The following is a 22,261-nucleotide window of genomic DNA, read 5'->3' on the forward strand; positions in this document are numbered from 1 at the left end:
TCGATGGAAAACCCAAACGACATGGACGTAATCGCCATCCGTCTAAATGAAATATGGATATGGATCGTCAGGCAGGATAGGGCGGGGAGGTCTGTGAAGCTCATTCCAACGGAGGAAAGGAGGCCAAGCCAAACACGGTGCTTCGTCGGTTACGATCACTAAAGTTCGAGGGCTTTGAATAAGGATCTCAAATGTTAGTACGGGCCTAAGGTCGATTAGCCAGGGGGGAAATATCATGAAACGTTCATTACGAGGCACAATGTAAGTCCATAATGTCCGCATTTCCCTCCATTGCATTCTTTTCATTTTTCTGACTTGAAAATCAGATTTTGATCTTTACCAACATATCCGTCGAATAATGCGGGCCACCACCATATCCTCGAATTTAGAATTACGGTTCGCGCTTTGCCTAGTCAAAGGAGCGCCAAGCCATAGTACTTTCATTCAAAGTTACGCACTCAAAATCCGAATATAAGCATGTATGATAAAGGCGCAGGTTTAGAATGACAAGAAAATTGCAATTCACATTTAGTCATATTTTGAAGAAGCATATTCGGATAGTCTTGATATCTTTAAAGGTTTTCTTTCAATCTATTGTATCCGTTCGCGAGATAGCAAGCAGGTGCGGCACCTGTGATCTGGGATAGGTGCATGCCACTAGTCGGCACTATCTAATTGTCCAAGGCCCAGTTATTTCTCCTCTACTACTACTGTCCTTGTTGGAAATCCAACTTCTCATCGACCACTCCATAGTGATCCAACGGTCCAGCCAATAAAGAGCAAGAAATATGCTGTGTCGGGGTCTAGCTCTATCTCCAGCGATTGATAAACTAGCAAGCCCAAGGTCACATAGTAGGTGGACTCTCCTACTCCTTTTTAGTAGGTGCCCGAGCCAGATTTTTTCCGTCTTGCTTCTGCTGCCAACCTCTTCCGCTCATCACGCTCTCGGTCATGAACATCAGCGAACTGGTCCGAAGATAACCACGAGAACCACCATGTTGGTTGTGAATGGCGCTCGCGACAACCTTTATCCCATATCCTTCTGCGATCTTCACCATACAGGAGTGGGGCTTTGTCCTTGCGCATAGGGCTTTTGATGCAGTCAAGACATAACCCACCAAACAGTTCCTTGACGTCGTCCCGGACTTTCATAACGTCATCGAGAAAGTCCCGGGAACAATAACTGCAGGCATCGTCTGGAGCTTCGTAGTCGAAGTCGAGTAATGCATAGAGTATCTCCGAAACAGACATCTGGTCGACCCCACGGATCTTCGACATCAGTGGCCACGCGCCTGTATGATAGAGAGCAGACTCGTATTCAAACATCGCCTCTTGCTTGCACTTGCACGGCAAATGTATAAATTTATGGTGGATATACAAACCTTCATGTATTTTGTGAGCTAAATTGGCTCTGGCCCCATTGATGCCACCTATATGTAAAATGTTAGACTTCAATCTTTGGCTCTGTAAATTTGCACTTACCAACGATTCTTGGAGAAAGTTGAAGGTGACGTGATTTTGGATTATGATTGTATAGCGAGATGTGGCCCTTATTTGCATATGCTAGTCGTCGAGTTATCATGATAAACCCAGAAGCAAAATCGAATTGCCGGCATGGATAAACTAGCAACTCCAACTCGTTCATTCCCCTGATCGGTGTAATTTTGTTTACACCCATCTGCTTGATCTTTGCCTTGTTGACAACGAACCATTTGGCGAACCAATGCTCCAGCTTTTCAAGATGGAAGAAGTAGTAGTGACTGCGTTCGATGACGGCATATATTTCTGGAACGGAAAGCGCATAGCTAGAATCAGTCAAGGTATCATGGAGGCGACGGAACCAAAGCTCGAGAGCAACCACACTGTCGTCCTCCAGATCGATGATATTTTGATTCGACTCTTAAAGCTGCTAGAGAGCATGGCCTTGAGAGTTGATGAATTTTCAATGAGGACTTTTCGGGAAACATTCAAAGTCGCAACGATTCTACCACGTATCATCTTATCTCCTTTGCCCGCTTCTTTGAAGGTAGTATTGGCGTTGTCGTCCTTAGTAGTGTAAAGCCGAACTTCAAGATCAGCGTCCGGGTGGATGGTGATGAACTGTTGCTCCTGTAGAAAACTATGGTTAAAAGAAAGTAGATTAGGGAAGCTTTATTTCTTACTTTGGATGAAGAGTCTGGGGGCATTGTTGAAGACATGCTGCAAATGATGTCTCAGTTCGACAGGGTTGGAGTTTGATCTCTCAAAGATGAGATGCTGAGATGAGATGGCGGAGGGAATTAAGGCGAAGCGTGGAAAGATGGTAAAGATGAGGTTGTGAGGTCTGTGAAGTGAAAAGGACCGGGAGGTGAAGTTCTAGGCAGATCACGTTGCTTGTTGGCCACCCGTTTAGTACAATATGCAACGGTGAAGCGTCGCCCGGCGGTTTGGCGATGCGTTCGCAGCGTTCCCTGGGCGGTGGAGCTGAAGATAGCTATCAATGAGCGACTCAGGAAGTCCATAAAGGCCCGGAGATGAGGAAACAGTCGATATCACCGTTGGACAGGGTTCAATGCGAGGAATAGAGGAGGTACTAACGATGAGTTAGGAACTTTGGAAGCGAAAAAAAATGAAAATAAAGGGGGAGGGCCGAGAAGAGAGCCCCTATTACCTCCCCCACTCCCAAGACCCCACAGTGAGGGGGTCCTATATTAATGGCCGATTCGGTGGCATTATATGACCTTTGTTTTGCCATAACTACAGTAATAAATTGCTCGGTGCGAGTCTTCATCACTACTATGAATAAGACAAGGAGGCAGTCTATAAGGTCTATTGCATCGCAATACACACAAAGGCGGGGATATAGATACAAAGCTAACAAATAAATAAAAGTGATTCTGTTAAATTAGTGTTTTACGACTGTTATATCCTACTTATAGGACAGAGTTCCCTCCTTATGCTTATAACTTACTTCGCTAACCCGGTCGCCGAACCGCCCATCCCCGACGTCCTCGCAATCTTTATCACTGCTACCAGCTCATCTGAGGTCCCCAGCCTATTCCTGATTACATTCTCAGACGTTTTGTCCCGGAAATATTAAACAAGTTGTATCAACCTTCTTAACCAGGGACATGGACACCGCTATCTTCATCCTGTTGGTGTCTGCAAAAGCAATAGCCGATGAGGTTAAAAACAACTCAGGCATTGCCAACAACCACACAATCCATCCACAGTCAAGCACAACCGATACCGATACCGGAATCACCTCACTCAAAAGTGTACCACTTATTTTAGTGGCACTTGCCGGCGGGGCCATTTTCGGATTTATGTTATTCTGTGGTTTGGTCAGATGTATAAAAGGTGATAGGTATTTTAATTAACGAATTTCCATAAGATAAACGATATGTCTAAGAGAGCTGGGTAATACTTGGAGGATGCATACGTCGTAGCAAATCTACATCTCTTTTCATTTTTTAATCTTATTATCTCTGTGTTGCACGTTTTTCAGAGGTCTCGCTGTTTTTTTGTTTCCCTTAGATACATTCTAGGTTAATATACCTTTTTACCCGTTTTAATTGCAGACTACCTTGACCTTAGGCCCATAATCCGTACGGATGCCTCCTAGTTAATTAGATGAGATATGTCTAGCGCAGGTGTACATTGTGTAGTATTAAATAGATTTGACCTTTGTTCTCTATCCCAAACAATAACAAGTCCTTTATCTTCATTAGCGTAAGCTTACACTATAAAACTGCCCTCACAGATACACAGTTTTCGAACAGAGAAATTCGCGCGTGCTCATATATTAACCTCCGCCTACTTATTTCATGCTAGCACCGTCGGTCAACTTCACCTTGAATCCTTGATTGTCGCGCTATTCCCTATAACCTCAATTCTTTCGCCATCCCGCCAGCCACACCCCGCTCCACCGTTACCCATCTCTCAAAACTTCAATATTGCTGGCTTCAAGATGAAACTCGCGAACATGTTTGTAACGCTTATATTAGCTACCACTGTAGCAGCGGCTCCTATAACCGCAAGCAACTACCCGGCCGATCTCCAACCGAAGATCAACAAGAGGGCTACGGACACGGACAACAAACGATTCCTAGTCGTTATATATATATTTTTGGGGGGTGTTGTTGGAATGGTGATTTTGCTGCTCATAGGTAACTATCTTGTACAGACGTGGCTCAAAGCCCGGTCAACTAACTCAACTCTGGAGCCGCCGACCCCGAACTAGATATCCTTTCCTTCAAGAGCTTGTGCAGATCTGTTTCCTTTTCGCCGCAACAAAGCTCTTTGTTAGGCTACTAAACATATTTATCAAGGCGGGGCTTTCAAATTGAAGCGTAGCAGTGAGCTCTAACTTGCATGGACTAGATTGATGAATAAAGACGAGATGTGATGGGATTTACAACGTCGATGATAAACCAATACAACACTTTTTATTCTTAAAATTAATTTCAGTTTTGACACACTTTGTACATAATCCGTGACATTTTGTAGAAATTCAGAAGAAATCTCTCCCTATTAATTTTATTTTTGTGGCAAATCTATTCCTTAACCTCTGTTAAGGTTAATTAGTGGAATTTAAATTACCTAATTAAATAGTTTTTACTTGCAAGCATAGCTTGACTTCTATCTTACTTTAATATATTGCATGATAGCCCGTCAAGAATGGTACATTCTATGATCCTGTCAACTATACGGAACATGCTGCATTACGCAAGTATAGTTATGTTTTCTTACTATTATAATTTACACCTAGGTTACGTTTGTTCTTTATTTCAGCTTATAAAGATAATGACAATGGTTCTTCTTTATATGATCTTGTGCGCCCCTAGCTTCCGAAGCTAATAAAGTCTGTCAAGTAAATACAATTGTAGCATTCATACTTCTTGTTCGTACGTAACGTCGGAAATTGTCCCGGTGTGCTCCAAAAGCCAGTCGGTAAAGCCAACCGCAACTACAAGTTCCATCAAAATACAAAGACTAGTTTGTCCTTTTCTCTTGTTGAATAGAACAAAAGGTAATCGTGCCTATAATTAACGACTACCACCCTCCTCCCTACTTCTCGCATCGTTGTCAATTCACATTTTGTCTGTCTCATTCAATATCTCTTATAACAGTCCTGCAACCCCATCTATATCGCGGTTTTTTGGAGAATCAAAACCTATCAACCATACTGCTCTGTCAACTACGAAATGAAGATTCGCCCTATATTATTTACCCTGATATTGGCCGCAATGGCGTCAGCAGCCCCATTGTCGAGCCTCGACAATACGGCTGGCAACCATCCTAATAGCAGCTACGGTATAAGAGATATTGGACATGGGGCTCCCCGCAACGATGGGAGTCTCAATGCATATTTTGAGTTCATGGGCTTGGGCTGCGGAGGTTTCTTCCTACTTCTGTGTCTGATTTGGCTTATATACCACGTCGTTCATAAGTGTAGGAGGCGTCATTGATACACACAGCTTTGTACAAGGTAGTTTAGCAAATCCATAGGAATGTATTCTGTTATCCAAACCATTAGTATAACAATGTCTTCTCTCTTAAATCTTTCTACGAGAAGAGTATAGAATTGTATTACCAAATTGGAACTCTTGTATTACACTTCCAACATCTCTCTCATATAGCCTTAATACATACTTGCTGTTCCATTTACTGGCAACCCATATCCGTCGGTTGCAATCTAGTATATGTACCGTGTTACTTCCGAGTAGACTATTGACAATTTATATAAACTTATCTATCCTTAGCTCGTTGAATGATATTCGTAAAACTGTACTGATACGACTTCTGCAGAGAGTATAATTGTCTCAGCCGCAGCCGAACCCACTGTATCCTAAACCACCTACGCTATTAAGCAATTCTGATCGAGGCCTCGAGCGCCCCACAAACAAACTTTAAACGTGGGAAATAGCCTGCAAAGTTCGGCCTCTCTCTAGATGAAGCGGTTGTTCCACTGTACTCATATCACCGACTACCAACCTGTTATCAAATCTCCCAAAACAAAAGCCGTTTTGTCTTAATGACTATCATCGTTGTTTGTAAAAAGCAAGTTATTTGAGGAGAACCTTGGTTGCCCCTTAAAGAATACAATCATACCTTCAAAGAAATCCTCCTTTTGTTCGCAAACAAAGAAAACGTTCATTTAAAGACATCCTCCAACCCACAGAACAGTTAAACCCAACCTTGTCTTTACTACTTCACCCCTTTTTAACCGCTTTCCAATAACCACACAGAGTCTCGAATCTTCCACACTCGCACCTCTATTTCGCTAATCACTATAGATAATATCAGCACCTCTTCCGAACGCACGAGACCACACCCACGACACATCGACCCCGGGAAGCATAGAATTTACACTGCCTCAAGACAAAGCTCGAGTTTCTACTCCGGTTACTACTCGCAAGCATAGTAGCCATAGCTTGTATCCCCTCAACATACCCCAGGATAACTGCGTCCCAGTCCCTGACTTCAACTCACCTGGCGCTAAACTGCACGTTAATTTATTTGCTAGAAAATCATACTATATAACCGGCCGAGGGAAACAATACAATCATTATAAATAGCGAGGATTCGAAGCTATAGAGCGGCAATCTGGGACGAAATTAATATAACTATAGTTCTACGTGTTTTAATTGTCATATTGTTATATTGCGGAATTAAATAGAACAATAGGCGTTGGGCTAGAGCCAATTCTGCCGGTAAATAAATCAACAGAGTGGTGTGTATGAGGCGAGGAGTATAGATAAAATTAATTGATCAAATAAGTCTCCCTCTTCTCTTCTCCCCGCCCCTTTTGTAGTCTAGGGGTTTGTCGGTTTCTGGATTTCTGATAATCTACTTTTTAGGGGCGGTGGGGGGTGCTTTGACTTTACACCCACCACCCATTACCTCCCTAATACCTAACAGCCCGGAGTTCAGACAAATATCTCTTTTCGGCATGTATGTCCCTATCTCCCGTAGAATAGGTAGATTGTGGTTTCTCTTAGCTGAAATTGTACAATATATTTATCTCCCCTAGAACAAATACTACGTCTTCTTTGATTATGTGAAATGTAGCCGTAAAGATACCTCTTGCAACTAACCTTAGATGGTTTATAAATAGCGGCGGATTGCAGCATCTCCAAAACCCGGCACCAGAGCTAAGTCCTCTAAATGCTATAAGTCTAAACTTTTGGTAACCTCACTCCCACGACGTGGCATTTGGACATTTGAAATAAAGAATAAAAGGACGTCGTGTCTTGCTCGCACATGGTTGATTTCGAGCGACCTAGTACATACAATGACACTGGGGATTTCAGCCCATGTGATTAACTACAAACTCATTTTAACATTGGTATCTCTTGTAACTCTGCAAACTTTCAACTCGCAATGCAATGCTTCCTTTTCATCCCGCCGCCCAAAACAAACCAGCAACACAATACTCCATAAGCAATGCAATTAGGGATCCCCCCCCAGACGCCCTCTCATCGCAGCAGCATATAACTGCGCCTTCGCATCCATAAATATGTCTTCAATTTCATTTACTTGGTCCCTCGAGAAGACCGCTAATCCTAGATCTCTGACGAGGCTTTGTACTTTTTCCTTCACACTTTGGAACATGGGGATAAACGGTTGGTCCGACGGTGTAGGCGGCGGTGGGGATGGAGTTGCGCCTGAGATATTATCGGGTGATACTGATTTGTCTAGTTGTAGTGTGAGAGTTGGCGAGTCTGCCGGAGTTCCGATAATCTCCGAACTGACAATAGCACCAGCTCTAAGAGGGATATTATCCTGTTCCACGGGAGGAGATCTCGAATTTCCCACTGACATGCTACTTGCTCCCAATATTGTTTCTTCGATGACCTCGGCGGGGGCAACTCCGCGGTGCGGGCTTGCGTTCGAGTATGCAGAAGGTTCTTGCGCACTAGGTGTCTCTAGAAGCTCCAGGGCAATTGAATTTGGGGGTTTGTTCACATCCAAAATGCAATCCTTGTTACCATTCGACGGTTCCTCCGCACTTGGTAGAAGCACACCTGCCATACCGACCTCTACATCTTGAGCTGACATTGACACATCGACATCGGCTGACACGACGCTGTGGCTCCTCTCAGAAGAAGCATCTGTGTGCACCTGGGATGATTGCAATGCCTTATTTGAGCCTCCTCTTTGCTTCTTCCGAGGTGACGTCCGTGTTAATAATGTAGCTAGTAGGCAAACAGTTAGACTTGATCATGGAGGGATGGTGACTCTAGAATACGCACCCTGATTCTGAACTTGTTGGCCATCTAGGACTGGTCCGCTAGCTCCCGTAGTATCCTCATGTTTCCTCTTCTTAGCACTAGTAGGCGTGCGCCTTCGACGTCTTCCAGCGATGCCACCTCGACCCTCGTTCTCCAGAGCAGATGCATCCACGATAATTGTATCATACGGATTCAATTCTTCTCCATCAATCACAATCTTGGCTAGTGGATCTGGAATTTTCGTAGCAGGTGTCTCAGGGATCATGGACGGCAACGATGAGTGGGGCTGAAGTGGTTCTTTCAAACCGATCGAGTCATTACCATAGTTCATGATGTTGCTGGTATTAGTAGCGGTAGTATTCTTCAATACTGCTATACGCATAGATCCGCGTGACGGTAAACGCACGGGTAAAGGGCTCTGCAAAAGCGTCTTTCTAGAAGACGCCCGCGTCTGATGGCGGGGGCTTTTCTTTACGTCAGCTACCACTGTGGATGGATCAGCGGGAGCTTCGTCGAAATCTTTCATGATACGTAGCATGCTAGACTCGTCAAACTCGCTGAGAGGAGACCAAGCACGGCTTGTCCTTGTCTTCTGAACCATTAGGCGGGGTGATGAAACAGCGTCTTCAAAGATGTCCTCGTTGATACTGTCAGATGAAGGAGGACTGGACATTGCATCCACAAATTGTGGAGAGCTCAGCTGTTGCCCGCCAGCATCTGTGTTATCTTTATGCCGAGGGGGAGTTGTTGGCTGCTGTAGTTCTATTTTTTTGAAAGGGGCATCCGCAACAGCTAGATCAATACCAGTCGTAGATATTTTCACATTGTTCTTTGCTTCAAGACTTGATTTTGCCCGAACAGTTTCAACTAAAATATTTTCGGACACGGCTTCTGGAACCGAAATTGGAGAGTTGGCCCTCCTTCGGGAAGGGTCAGCAGCTAAGGTTACCGCGGGATGTTTCAAAGCACGATCTTCATCCAAGGGATGCTGGTCACTCGGATTCGTGCTGTCGAACGTCGACATGGCGCCATCATCTTGGTTTGCGAAGCAGTCAGCTAGAGCCGAAGGGTGGTCAATGGCCGTTTGAGGTTCGATATCCGGTGCCAATAGCCTCTCTGGAGGTGAAGAAGGAATTTCGAAATGGAAACCAGATCCCAATTCAGCCTGAATGGCTCGCTGCCCATTTGGTGTGAGCCTAGGTGGTGAATATAGTGATGTAGAAGGGTAGAGGTTATGATGATTGTCTCGTTTCGGCGTCGGAGAAGAAATCATGAAACTGTCATCTTCACTGGGTGGGAGAGGATCTGGAGTGGTTTGCCGGGGAGGAGTTTTCATATGTGATCTGGATGGTGAGAGATGAGTTGGTAGCTCTGGTTCCGTAGAGACATTGACTCCAGGACTGGATCTCAAGTCGGGAAACATCGCCGCTTCGATCCGCTGCCTCTCTTTCACTTCAGCTTGCCTGGCGGTCAGAAGCTGGGAATCCCGGTTTACTTCGCCTGTAGGAGAAGACCCAACGGCTTGAAATTGAATCTGCGAATTGTCATGTCGGAGTTTAGATGGTGTGCTTTCAAGTCTTCGGGACTTCCGCTTCTTCGCATCAGGAGTTGCTTCACGAGAGCGCTTGTGGCTGCTTGACTGGTCAACGTTAATGAGAACTTGGGGTGTAGTTTCGCGGAGTCGACGACGTATTGGTGACGAGCCCATAAGCGGGGTCGGATGGGCTCTCAACACGGACTCCATGGTAGAGGAGAGCAGGAAGTTGTTGGAATCGTCTTGGCTATCCACAAACTCAATAGGCTGTCGGCCGTGAGTTTCGTCATTAGAACCCCGTAAGCTCTCAGGAAAGAAAGGTAGCTGGATATCAGCGACGGAGTCAAGTCTCATAAGTGAATCCTTTAGCCGAGTTGAATATACTAGAGGTTCCTCGGATTTGCCAAATGTTGAGTTCCACATAGAAATCGCGTGGTTAGCAATCGCCTTATGTGTGCTTTCCAGTCCAGAGCAGATTAGTAGTTCCAAGTCGAGTAGGGTTTTGGAAATCCCTTGCCTCTTCGTCATCTGGTGAACGAATGCGCAGATTATATGCCAAAGTGCGGATATCTAAAATTTGTTAGTGGGGGTCACATCAGGACGGGGTCGCAGCGTACCTCTTTTGATAGATGATTTCCCTCTTTCAACAATGCCTTGCTATCGAGAACCCATAGTGAGATCCCTTCTTGAACAGCCATAAGCATACCAAGGCGTAGCTCTATAGGGCAACGAGCCAGTAATGCAGTGGTAACAGCAAGTATGTCAGCAGAGTCGTTGAGGACGGCTGAAGTATATAATGCATAGGCGTTCGCTAAGGACTTTTGGATGTATTTATATAATTGGGAGTAGGGATCAAACGTCGAGGCGTTAGGTCCAAAATCTCCGGTACCCCACAGGCGTTTTCTTGCGGCATCAAGCGCTTGACGGTGTTTGGGATATGTAGCCTTGGTAATTAATAAGTGGTAATACGACGGCCCGTCGGTGTGGCACTTTGCAAAAACAGTAGATTCCCTTTGCATTAGGCATTTAGCCAATGGCTCAATCACCACAATGGCTCTGCCTGCATCACCGGCGTCGATAGACGCAGACACAATGGAAGCTTCTAATAAAGTCTCCCAACCAGGAAGCGGTTCCTGTGGGGATAGATTGACCCCGACTTCGAGAACCTTTACGATGCCTCGATATTTCACGCCAAGCGGCTGGTCAATATTACGGTTGCTCTTATCATCATCTCGTGTGTCCGTGGCGGTTGTGGTAAAGTTTGCAAGAACTCGCCACATGAGCTTGCAAGGCTGGGTGGTCTGCTGTGGAATGAGGTGCAATAGATCTTTCGCCAGGTCAATACGAGATGTCATGCTAGACTTTCCTAATTCGAAGAAAGGCAGGAAGATGCTGTGAACCATGTGAAGGAATCTTCCGTCGTATTCTAGGCCGGGGGATATTGTCGTCAACAACGAGAACAGGTGGTATAACGGACTTCTAACCTCCCCCTTGAGCTTTTCAGGCCGATGTGATGGTGTGGCAACTGGGATGAAAGTATCTTGGGTTCCGACACAAAGCATTCGCTCGGTAAATGGAAGGATGCCAAGACCTTCAATCGTGGGTATCAGAAGCCGTTCGAAGCTCTTGAGAAATTCTGGAGTGCGAGAGCCGCTTGGCGGTGATAAACTTGGTATGGTAAATGGCCCCGTATGCCAAATTTGGTAGAGCAGGCCGAATATAGAAGCAAGGGATGCCATTGTATCATTTGAAACCTTGACCTCCATCGAGGCTGGAGAAGCAATGGAGGTGATATACGTCTGCCAAATAGTAGCAGTCTCGGATTTAGCACCGAGATCCCAGTATAACCTTTCAAGAATTGGAGCTAGGACTACAAAAACCCGGGACGGGTTTTTCCTCAGCCATTTCGGATCCAGTGCAGGGAGCTCCTTAGCATCCACGCTGTTCCGCTGCAGGTTTGCCATTGCGCGAGAATCGTCCCACGGCCTTTGATTCGTCGAGTCGAAGAGCGATTGGAGGACACGGCCGGCGTCCAACAGGTCTGGTTTCGCCCAATTCGGATTATCAGTGATATTGGCCGGGGTTAAGGATTGACCCACAAGAGGCACAATATACTCATCCCAGAACAAATCGAGTCGGACTGGAGTCGAGGTAGGTTTGAACGAATAATATAGTAGGTTGCATAAACTGCCTAGAACTGCTTTTCTGCTAGCTGACGACTTTTTCCGTAACCTCAGGAGCTGCGCCGCCAGTGGTTTACAGAGCATTCTAATCATTTGTATCGGAGTCCTCTCGTTTAGGCCAACTGCAAAAACAAATCGATTCCACGCGTAGTTTGCCTCAATCCGAGTTGTTGGGTCGCTGGAGTTGAAACATTGTTGAACGATCTCAAGGTAAGAGGTCAAAAAGGGCCACTGCTCCAGTTGTTTGGGGTTTGCACGGAGAAAAAGAACAATGACACTCCAAATCTGGGGAACGCACGCGGTGTCCTGTTTCTTTTGTAAAAGCTGTTTCAAGCATCCACAATAATAATCTGCAAATTTGATGCCTTCACTTCGGTCGATCTGGAAAAAATTGGAGACAGAACGAGATGGTCTGATGTCACCGCCAAGACCATATGAAGATTCAAGTCCAAAGATGATTGCCATCGTTCGTATTTCCTTGATGCTACTAAGCATGTCGATGAAAAGGTCCTCTATCCAGATTGGATGGGCGACCATGTGAGATCTCGATTGCCGCAAGAGAGTCCGGTATATATTCTGCCGGCCCATCACAATACTCTTCCCCGTGATATGGATCTCGATGTTATGTAGAGCGGTGATTAGTTTCCCAACACGCTCAGTGTTCATGATTCTAGGAGGGAACTTTTGCTGGGCCAACACAAACATCAAATGTTTGACAATCTCCTTCGACATTTGGGGGTCGTGAAAGGTTTTAATAGCGTACTCTACAATGAAGACACTGAAGTCGTTGGTAATCGAGTCTCTAATTGTCTGCTTGTGGAGAAAACTGGACAAAAGAGTTAGGGCGTTTGTAACAAGCGGTGTATCGGATTTTCCGGCTTCATTTTTCTCGGATATATCTCGTGTGATGAACTGCAGGAGAAGGCTCATCCTAGAATCCAGCGCCTTCAGATCCGGGCTATTTTCCGATGCTTTTAGGGACGAGGATAGCATTAGGTATGCATCCATCTTGGAGTTCCTGTCCTTCCCAGCCAATTGTTGCACAATTGATTCGAGCATGATGGCAAGGCTTGAATGATGATGTGGAGGGAGTAATTTCGTATTGGTCCCTAGCCCATTGTGGTCCTGCTCCTGGGCGCCATTGTATGCTTTGAGTATGGACTTGAGCGGCTTTCGCTCGGCAGATAAAGGGACGACGGGCCCGTCCCGTGGAAGTTTGGGTGGATCGTTGTACTCTGTCGAGTCCGACCACTCGACCTTCTTCCGAGAGATAGCAGATGTATTCGGAGACCGAGCAGGTGATTCACCAGACGAGCTCGGAGTGATGCTGGATAACGCCGGCCGACTCGAGTGTGATTGTGGTCCACCGTAGAACAGGCGACTGATGAAGCCTGGCTTGCCGTCGTTGCGATGAGATTGTTTCGGAGGCGTGGGCGGTCTTGCCACGAGAGTTGATAGTGGTTCCAAGGTCCCGAGTGGTTTTGGGCCTGGCTCTACCATGGCTGCTGCGAGCTCGACGACGGGCAGTTGGTGGAACAAGCTGCATGTAAAGTCATTTCTCATGCATCGTATCGCATTATATCGTATCGTCACTCCATAACCATGGCCGGTTCCGTCAAGTGTATCGGGGCCTCATCCCTCTAGTGTTTGGGGCCGCTTTGTCGTGAGAATGAGATGCCGAGCGTCGCGTACCAGGCAGAAGACGCGGTTCGCTCCAGTTCGGGCGAGCTAAGTCACGTGGAAGGCGCGAACGCGTCAAAAAACACTTAAAGTTCTCACCGCTTTTGGAAATCACGTGGTTTGAATTCTGCCGGCATTTACTCCCTAAATAGGTATCCAGGTACCTAGGTACCTAGGTATTCTTGTACCAAGTACCTCCGTATCCTCTCCCTCCTCTCCCTCTCTCCCTCCTTGACATATATTAAGCTTCTCATCTCCTTCAGACTGTCTTCTATTTTTCCTCCGAACGTCTCCATTCTACTCCCCGTATCTATGTCGCTTTCATCGCTACTTGCGCCGTATTCTTAGTCCTATTCGTTATTTCGCTATCTTGTCTATAGTTACAATCATGGACACTACTCGATGGTGTGTTCCACAGCTGACTGATATCAGTTGCCCTTCCCAAGTACCAAGTAGTCAGTTCACGTCTCCTTTCCCCCCGCGATCTGCGCTACCCAGGTGATATTGACGGATAATATAGCTTGACCGCTCCTCGAGTCACAGTCGAATCCATCAGCCAAGTCGCACGCAGAGACCCGATGATATGATATTGGCACCCATGCGCCCATGATCTACCCATGTGCCTAAGCCCCACGCTGTTTCTCGCCTTGGGAGCTCCCGAATTACTCGAACAACCAGTGTTTGTGCGCCCGGAAGCATGGTGCCCCGAGCACGTCTCCTTGCACAGTAAGAGAAGATGACATATTCTGCGGGTTATGGCATATAGAGGCTTCAATAGCCCGTAGTATGGGAAGAGATCACAACTACGCTGACCCACCGAGTGATATCAGAACCAGCATGACCGTGACGGCAGCCCCCACGTCAACGAAGGACGTGAAAGCTCCCATACTAGGAAGAAACATGCGGAATTAACTCTGGTGACAAGGTCGGCGATCAATAGCTTGGTCGTGACGAAATAAAAAATTACGGACAGCAAGCCATCTCGCGCCTTCAAGCCCTGTTACCTGCATACAGCCCTGTGTACTGCGTGCTTCGTACTGTACATGCATCTGGTTAATCCAAATATTAATCAATATGCACAGTTGAGACGGTCCTTGCAGGTATTGCAGGTATTACTCGGGGTGGCCGGTGGTGGTTCTGGGCTCTGCGGACGCGGGCGCATAGGGAAGACAGAAAGCCCGCAGCTTTAGCTCCCGCTGCAGCCCGTTATCACCGTCACCATCAACACCAGCTAAGTCAGCTAAACCACCACTGCTACCACGCCACTAACAATCACCACCACCACCGCTGCTACGACGTCTCTCTACCACAACCACTACCACTACAGGGCCCAACAGCTCCAATCTCAGTTCGAGCTTCCAGGCACTCAACACCGGTTCTGACAGCGCTTCCCCCCACCTTGCGTCACTTACTACTGCGCTTCCTTTGACCGCCCATTGCTTCCCAGCTCTGATCCTCAAAAGCTTCCCGCGGCCGTACAGAACGGCTCTACTTGTTGCCCTAAACTGCTCCTACTACCGCTACTGAACGACGCAATCAATTATCTCACGGAATATACCACCCACAGCTGCTTTGCCCTCACAACTCCCTCCCCCGAACCTCGATGAGAAGCTTTATGCGACGAAAGAGCTCCTCGGCCTCAGCCATGTCGACTCCCACGCACACTCCTACTCCTACTCCCACTCCGCAGTCGACTTCTTCGGCCGAGTTGACAGGCGCCGGTATGGATCCTCACATAACACAAGCTAGAGATAGGCTGGAGTTTCATCGCTGACTTTCCTGCGCAGCAAAACTCGAGGAAGTGACGAGGCTTATGAGCAAGCTCACGACAGACCTACAAGAGATCAATCTCCTCCCACACCGTATGCAACCCATCTGCGTGCCTTGCATCTGGGCAAGACAAGACCGTGCGAGTCGCTAACAATCATTCGTAGAACGGGATGCACACCTGGACCAGCTTAAAGTATATGGGCGGGACCCCACCAATGCGGACCCGATATTCACCAAAGAGGCAAGTCGTAACTTTCCCCCTGCGGTTGGTGCGAATGCCGATGGCTGGAGTTTAGAAGGTACCTGAGCTCGGGCTAACACACGTGTGCAAAGGGGATAGAAACCTTGACTCGACATGCCTTCAACAGCCCTTCACAAGCCACTTCGCGAAATGCCTTGCGATGTCTAGCAAATGCGATGCTCCTCAAAGCGGATACGAGACAGACATTTGTGGATTTGGAATACATGTCCAAGGCATGCAACAAATTGAAGTTTGATAGTTGGGAAGACGAATTCTTAGTCTCAAGGATCGTCTTTCTTACGACCTATGACACAAATATCGATATCGAAAAGCTCATCGACGAGGACCATCTAGCTGAGAGCATCTGCTCAAATATCAACCGACATGCGAAGCAATTCGGCCCTAAGCCTAAGAAGCCCAAGGAGCCGATGGAAGACATGGCATTGAACGAAACATTAAAGCTACTCTTCAACGTCACACACTTCTGTGCCCAACGTAGCGGAGCTTTCTCCCAAGCTTTACTACCTATTCTTGTCATCCTAAGCAGATGGCCTATACCTACACCAAGACCCCTCGATCCTCCAATTTCTCCCCTCATCAACGCACTAATCAACCTCGACTTTGAATCGAAGGAAAGTGTCTCCACCCTCTTTCCCAAATCCACACCAAACATCTACGTTGACCGGTTACTCGACCTCCTAGACCAAGCAACGAAAACCTACACTGACGACGAACTCGAACACTCTGTTTCCCCACTAGTCACACTCCTCAGAAAGCTCTATGAAGTCGCCCCCGACGACACTAAGGAACAAATGCGGAAGTCCATCCTCCCATCTTCGGTAGACAGACAAAAGCCGCTTGGAAGGGCCGAGACACTCGCCTCACGACTTCTTCGCCTCGCTACCAACCCCGCGACCCCACAACTCCGCGAATGCACATCTAGCCTACAATTCGACATGAGCGACAAAGATGCGAGGACCTTCGTTCAGAATGTCGGTTATGGCTTCGCCGCCGGGTTTTTATTCGGGCATAATGTACCAATTCCAGAGAATGCTCTAGAAGCGTGGAGTACGAGTGGGGGCGAGACTAGCGGTGCGACGGCGAGCCAGGAAAGTCGCGGTCTTGAGGGGAAGGTCAATCTAATCACAGGCCAGTTCCTAGATATGGAGGAGAAAGTCGAGATTAACATGACGGAGGAGGAGAAAGAGAGAGAGGCAGAGCGGCTGTTTGTTCTTTTTGAGAGGTATGTGCTCTTGTGCTTCGCATATTATCCCCCCCTTTTTCGATACATTCCGCTTATGCTAATAACTTTAATATAGGTTAAAGAAGACGGGCGTAATGAATGTACAGAATCCTGTACAGACTGCTCTGCAGGAAGGCAGATTCGAGGAGCTACCCGATGATGCGGACTCTGATTAGATATGAATTATGGCACTTTTTTCGGAACGATCGTTCTGGTATAGGGTATACCTATAGGACTAGGGACAATTGGGTATGGGTGAAGGCGGGCGGTATCATTCCATGGTGTTCTAAATAAAGAAACCGACTGTCATGTCACTCTTGGGGGGAAAATACATGCATCAATGGGCAGGGTGGCTTGGTTGGGCTAATGATACTGGATTATCAAACCTAAGTACCTACCTCAAGTCCATCGGAGATAAAAAAAAAATCCCATATAATAACTAAATCTAAACGGATCTTGCTCATTATTCCATTTCAATTTTATATAGTCCCGTTAGAGTCGGGAGCCCGGCATATCCATATGGTAGCTTAATGAATGGTAGATGCCCCACCCGCGAATGCCTAACAATGTCTCCATGCAAATCGAGTGTAATAAACAGAAGTTCGATACGTAACCTAATTTGAATATACATATAAAATAAAAGCACTAATTGCTACTCCTAATACGCCTCCCTATAGTCAATATATACCAAACCACACGGCGCTAATAACCAGTATCCACCCTAACCCGTGCCGCAGCCATCTCGGAACCCGATCTCATGCCACCCAATAGGTACAAGAAGAAACAGAAGATCACAAGGCAGATACGGTAGGCAACGGCGCGGACTGTGACGGATGTGAGAGTGCTGAGAGCTTCCAAGATACGTGCGTAGGCGGCCGGGTTTTTGGTACGGAGGAACTGTGGTCTGATGTTAGTACATTGTACGTATGTATGAATGGAGACATGGACGACGGGGAGTAAAGGAAGCGCACCGTAAGAGGGGCTGACAGAAGCTTTTGCAGTGATTTGCGCTGGGTCTCCGTCTGGAGCGGATCTTGGTCTAGGGGTAATAGCAAACCCTTCTCCAAATCCCCATTGCCCTGACGCTCCTCCTGTTCATCCCTTTCCCGGAGTAGCGCTTTTTCATTCCCGCTATCCCAAAGCCCAATGTCTCTCTTCCTCATCTCCTTCATACCAGTAGGTACGACGTCCCTCTTCCTCTTATAGGCATTCGCGCCTCCAACAGCAATCAACAAGTTAGCTGGGCTCCCATCGCTCACGAACCCACTTGCATCAATGCTGTCACCGGGGCTTACGTCGTCATAGGGGAACGCATAGCCGCGCCCATCCACATTCGCCGCATGCACAATCCGCGCGTAGTGATTGGTTACCTTGCCAGTATAGTAAGGCGCTGCGTTTGAGCCTGCACCTACATGTGGTTGTATGGAATCCAGAAGAAGTGTAGAGCGGTTAATCCCCGCATCAATGCGTGCACCGATGTTGAGAAGCGCCGCGGTGTTCTTAGGTTGCGGTGCAAAGGCCCCCGAATCAGCACCGAAGATATCAAGCGCAGAAGGCTTCTTGATAGATCCGATGTCTTGGAAAGATATAGCTGTTCGGTCGTTGGAAGTATATCCCTTCACTTTGCCCCATTGTGATTGGGTATCGATGGTGAGCGGCTCAGAGGCATACTTCGTCCACACCTGATTTAGATAATCCGTCCAGTAATTTTGGAATAGTGATTGGTTGAGCACGATGCCATTTGATGGCGACAAGGCACGCAGAAACGATCCATCGCTTGACCGCACGACCAGTTGATCCCAGCCAGCGCCATCACTAGCATTCTGTGCTATGAGGCCATTACAGACATTTGTTCTCCCGTTTGCGGGGAGTCCGCCGACATGGGCTACGTTGCCGTTGGTGCTCGTGCATGTGAGAGAAATAGGCAGGCTCACAAAATCCACGTAAGAGATGTTGGCGTATAGCTGCTGGTCATTGTACGTGAGCTCGCAGAATCCCCAATCCAGACCGTAGTTAGGGTCCGCGGTGTTGCTGACGGATGGCTCAACAAGTCCGGGGCCAACCTTGCCTGGGTTGGTGAGGAAATGGAGCTTGTTTCCGACGCAGAACCAGATTCTTGCTCCAGCAAGATGGGGAATGGTTATGCGCTTGTTGGTTCCTGCGGCACCTAGGGGAATGGCACACTCCACTGGGATCTTGGTGCCGATTTCTGTGGGGTTGTCGGGGTAAAATGCTGCTAAGCCGTCGGATTGGAGGAGGAAAACGGAGCTATTGTGGTCGAGAGCCAGGCCAGTGACATAGGCATAGACAGTGTTGGAAGTGGTGGCGTTGGTGAGATTTATCTCGAGGGTGGGAGCTGTTGTTCTGCGGTTTAGTTGTTGAGACTGGGTCGCTTCATCGATGATCTCAGGGGCCTCGAGGATGCCATGTGTCCTTTGTTTCTGGAGGACATCGCTGAGTGTCGTCATGGTCGATTATCGAATGTCTATGTAACAAAAGTTGGATGGTCTTGGACTAAGTAATGACTTGTCTGATGCGAGTACAGTTCGTTATTGAGTTGGAATGATCTATGATAACCAGCACTTGCCGAGGATAGAAAACGTCTTCTAACTAAATAAGTGATGTTATTACCGGCGTTGATCAGGTCTTGGGCGGACAGAGATATATACCCCCAAAGCTCAAGAGTAGAAAGGGTGGTTTCTCGAAAGAGAATATGTAACTACAACCTCCCATTCGCTAGAAATCACAACCAGGGAGCACTTGCGAGCCTGGCATATTTCTTGCAAGCCATGTACACAAGTAGAAACAAAGCCGCTCTCATCTGACGGTTTGAACGGAAGAGTGTCTCCAACGGACTAAGGAGAGGAAAAGAGATCATGGAATGACTTCGGAAGTTGGGTTGAAAGAACTTGTGATGATCAAGGGTCGAGGTATAGACTCCCACGGAGGAGAGCCCTAGCTCGGCATAAATAAGGACGAGGAGAGTGCTTTTGAAAAGCACGCCACTAGGTATTGGTCAAGATGTTGAGAGCTAACTCCATCGTACCATATCCTGACAACCCTCAATGCTGCAAGAGAGAGAATATTATATTTGGCATATTGCCAAAACACCAAGGACGCCATCCCCTTGCTAGGCTCTCTTGCTAGAGATAGCTGTGACATTGGGAGTCTTGACATCGCCGCTTATCGTTCTCGGTCTCTTCCCCGCATGCTTGCCCGGAGCAAAATCTGGGGTACAAAGGACCGATTGGCATCGTGGCCTAGTAACCTTTTAAGGGATAAGATGAGGCGCGTGGGGGGTTTTGAAGGCCACATCCGAAGCACTGCCGAACAGAAATCCTTTATTTTTGGCTTATCCGGATGCAGTTGAGCTTCCGGAGCTATGCGAGAGATCTCGGCCGCATATGAAGTACCTAGTCTATGGCTATGTCAGGGGGATGAATCGCCAAAGCCTCCGAGTTCTGTATGTCGAGGCATCTTCGGAGATGAGGAAAAGGGGCAGGTAAGGGAAAAGTCGTGCGTTTATATCCTCTAGCGCTTGGGTGTGCGGTATTGGGTAGGTATGTGAATTTATCCCGCCGCGATCCTATTAGTCGCTAAACGTACTCTAACATCGGATGATCTCCCGACTGGTGTGAAGCCGTCGGAGCTTAATCATAGGAGGACGTTGGAGGTCTTCGAATCGCTGCATAATAGCCATCTGATTAATTGTCCTAACTGGGAAGCTGGTTGGATATCCGAACTGTGACGATGAGCCCCATGACTATCGAACCGTTTCATGGCCCACACGAACCACTCCCCGCTACTTGGTCAGTAACATCATCATACTCGACTACTGACATCCTATTGGTGATACATCGTCCCAAGTTTCAGTCGCAAAATGCTTATCTGACCTGCGTAGTCGATTATTCGTTGGCTCGGACGACTTTCAATTGAGTCGGAGAACAGTTCAAGTGGCCGTTCTTACAGGGTAGCATATTGCTAATTATCGTTCGGCCTCACTTACATCGTGATTTGGTATATTACCGGTAGGTGTTTGCCAAGGGGAGGTACGTGCCAGCGGGAGCTAGGACTCGGGAATCGAACCTGATCTACTAGCCACTCCGCCGTTCATTCGAAGGGTGATCACGGAGTCGCAGACTCGCAGCGGCCAAGAATCGAATTACCCAAAAGGCGGTCTACTTTTCCAGTTGTTGCCCACATGAAAAGCAACTCGGAAATACTTTCGCCTTTGAATCTTTACATCGCATCTAAAATCCAAGAGAAATGACGCTACGGCCAACACAACGTTTCGTTTCTAAACAAGCCCCGGTGCCTAACCCAAAAGCAGCGGAACTATCTGCAAAGCTTCCCAGCTTCCAAAGTCTACTAAAGGAGTAATATATTGTCGATCGGACCACGAGACAAGCCTCTGTCTGCTATTATGTTGCGGCACACGCGCTGGATCCTTGAGCGGATGATTATCAGAGAATGTCTAGCAAAAAGACGCCTTGGTAAAGGGAAAGGCGAAGAGGAAGTCACGGTGAGTTCGAAGCATGGGTGTCGATAGTTGCCTGCATAAGTCTTCAGGTGGATTCCATTCCCTAGATGCACTTCGGAGTAGCTACATCTCCATCTGCAGTAAAGAAGACTGTGCCCGCGTTCACCGAGACCCTATGGACGTCACATAGTGGCATAACCGGAAGTGATAATATGTTGTTTTGCGCATGACAGATGCACACTGTGGCAACAGAATCTTCTCAAGCCGCAGTTACCATTGTCAGGGATTTCCTCTAAGTTGGTCATCTGTCTCCTTAATAAAAGTTTGCAGGTCGTCAAATAACTCTTCGATCGACATCCGCAGGTGGAGAGGCGCTCAAAAAATTCCCATGTGCCATTGATATATTTCAGTAGCAAGTCTCTAGGCTTATTGCTCGATTGAGGGTCGTTGGAACCTAGTCATAGTATCTAAGACTAGCGTCAGCATAACTATCTCACCGTTTTCTACCTCGAAGATATATCTTTTCCCCGGTCCGTATTAATGTCCATGAGTACGGAGTAGAGGCCCAGAGAAACCGCGAATCGACATATCTAGTTCCAAGCAGGAAAACATTGAGGCTAAGCATAGTGCAGAGTCATCGCCTTGAAATGCCCGACTACTTCTATATATATAAAGGCATGTGAAAGGTGTAGTAGGGAGGGGCAATCCCCACGAGACCAAATTTGTGTATTTTCGTGTTGATCAACCAGTAGAATGTCACCCTAAATATGAAACTCATATACCATTAGTACATATTCTAAAGTCGGAGCATCCGCGAGTACTACGCCCAGTCCAAAGCCAAAACCCCGCGGGGAGATATGCATACACTTACTGTGGTCGTACGTTATTTTACTAAAGATATTACAACGGTATGC

At 47.2% G+C, this 22,261-nt stretch overlaps 4 protein-coding genes across 4 annotated transcripts; 1 reads left to right on the forward strand and 3 right to left on the reverse strand.

Annotated features, from left to right (window-relative positions):
* Positions 1–876: 876 nt before the first annotated feature.
* On the reverse strand, positions 877–2,186 carry BP5553_00851 (uncharacterized protein; the record flags this gene model as incomplete). The annotated part of the gene is made up of 5 exons (XM_032009474.1): positions 877–1,292; positions 1,383–1,430; positions 1,483–1,805; positions 1,862–2,109; positions 2,163–2,186. 5 exons carry the CDS (start codon positions 2,184–2,186, stop codon positions 877–879), a joined length of 1,059 nt encoding a protein of 352 aa, XP_031873528.1.
* A 5,248-nt stretch (positions 2,187–7,434) lies between these two features.
* Positions 7,435–13,433, reverse strand: BP5553_00852 (uncharacterized protein; the record flags this gene model as incomplete). Its single annotated transcript, XM_032009475.1, has 3 exons — positions 7,435–8,180; positions 8,238–10,320; positions 10,368–13,433. 3 exons carry the CDS (start codon positions 13,431–13,433, stop codon positions 7,435–7,437), a joined length of 5,895 nt encoding a protein of 1,964 aa, XP_031873529.1.
* Positions 13,434–15,258: 1,825 nt separating this feature from the next.
* On the forward strand, positions 15,259–17,043 carry BP5553_00853 (Uncharacterized protein; the record flags this gene model as incomplete). Its single annotated transcript, XM_032009476.1, has 5 exons — positions 15,259–15,334; positions 15,401–15,475; positions 15,548–15,648; positions 15,717–16,867; positions 16,944–17,043. 5 exons carry the CDS (start codon positions 15,259–15,261, stop codon positions 17,041–17,043), a joined length of 1,503 nt encoding a protein of 500 aa, XP_031873530.1.
* A 526-nt stretch (positions 17,044–17,569) lies between these two features.
* On the reverse strand, positions 17,570–19,335 carry BP5553_00854 (uncharacterized protein; the record flags this gene model as incomplete). Its single annotated transcript, XM_032009477.1, has 2 exons — positions 17,570–17,764; positions 17,839–19,335. The coding sequence occupies 2 exons, from the start codon at positions 19,333–19,335 to the stop codon at positions 17,570–17,572; spliced, it is 1,692 nt and encodes a 563-aa protein (XP_031873531.1).
* Positions 19,336–22,261: the final 2,926 nt, after the last annotated feature.

This window comes from Venustampulla echinocandica (genome assembly GCF_003357145.1).
Source record: "Venustampulla echinocandica strain BP 5553 chromosome Unknown scaffold_0, whole genome shotgun sequence".
Taxonomy (NCBI): Eukaryota; Fungi; Ascomycota; class Leotiomycetes; order Helotiales; family Pleuroascaceae; genus Venustampulla; species Venustampulla echinocandica.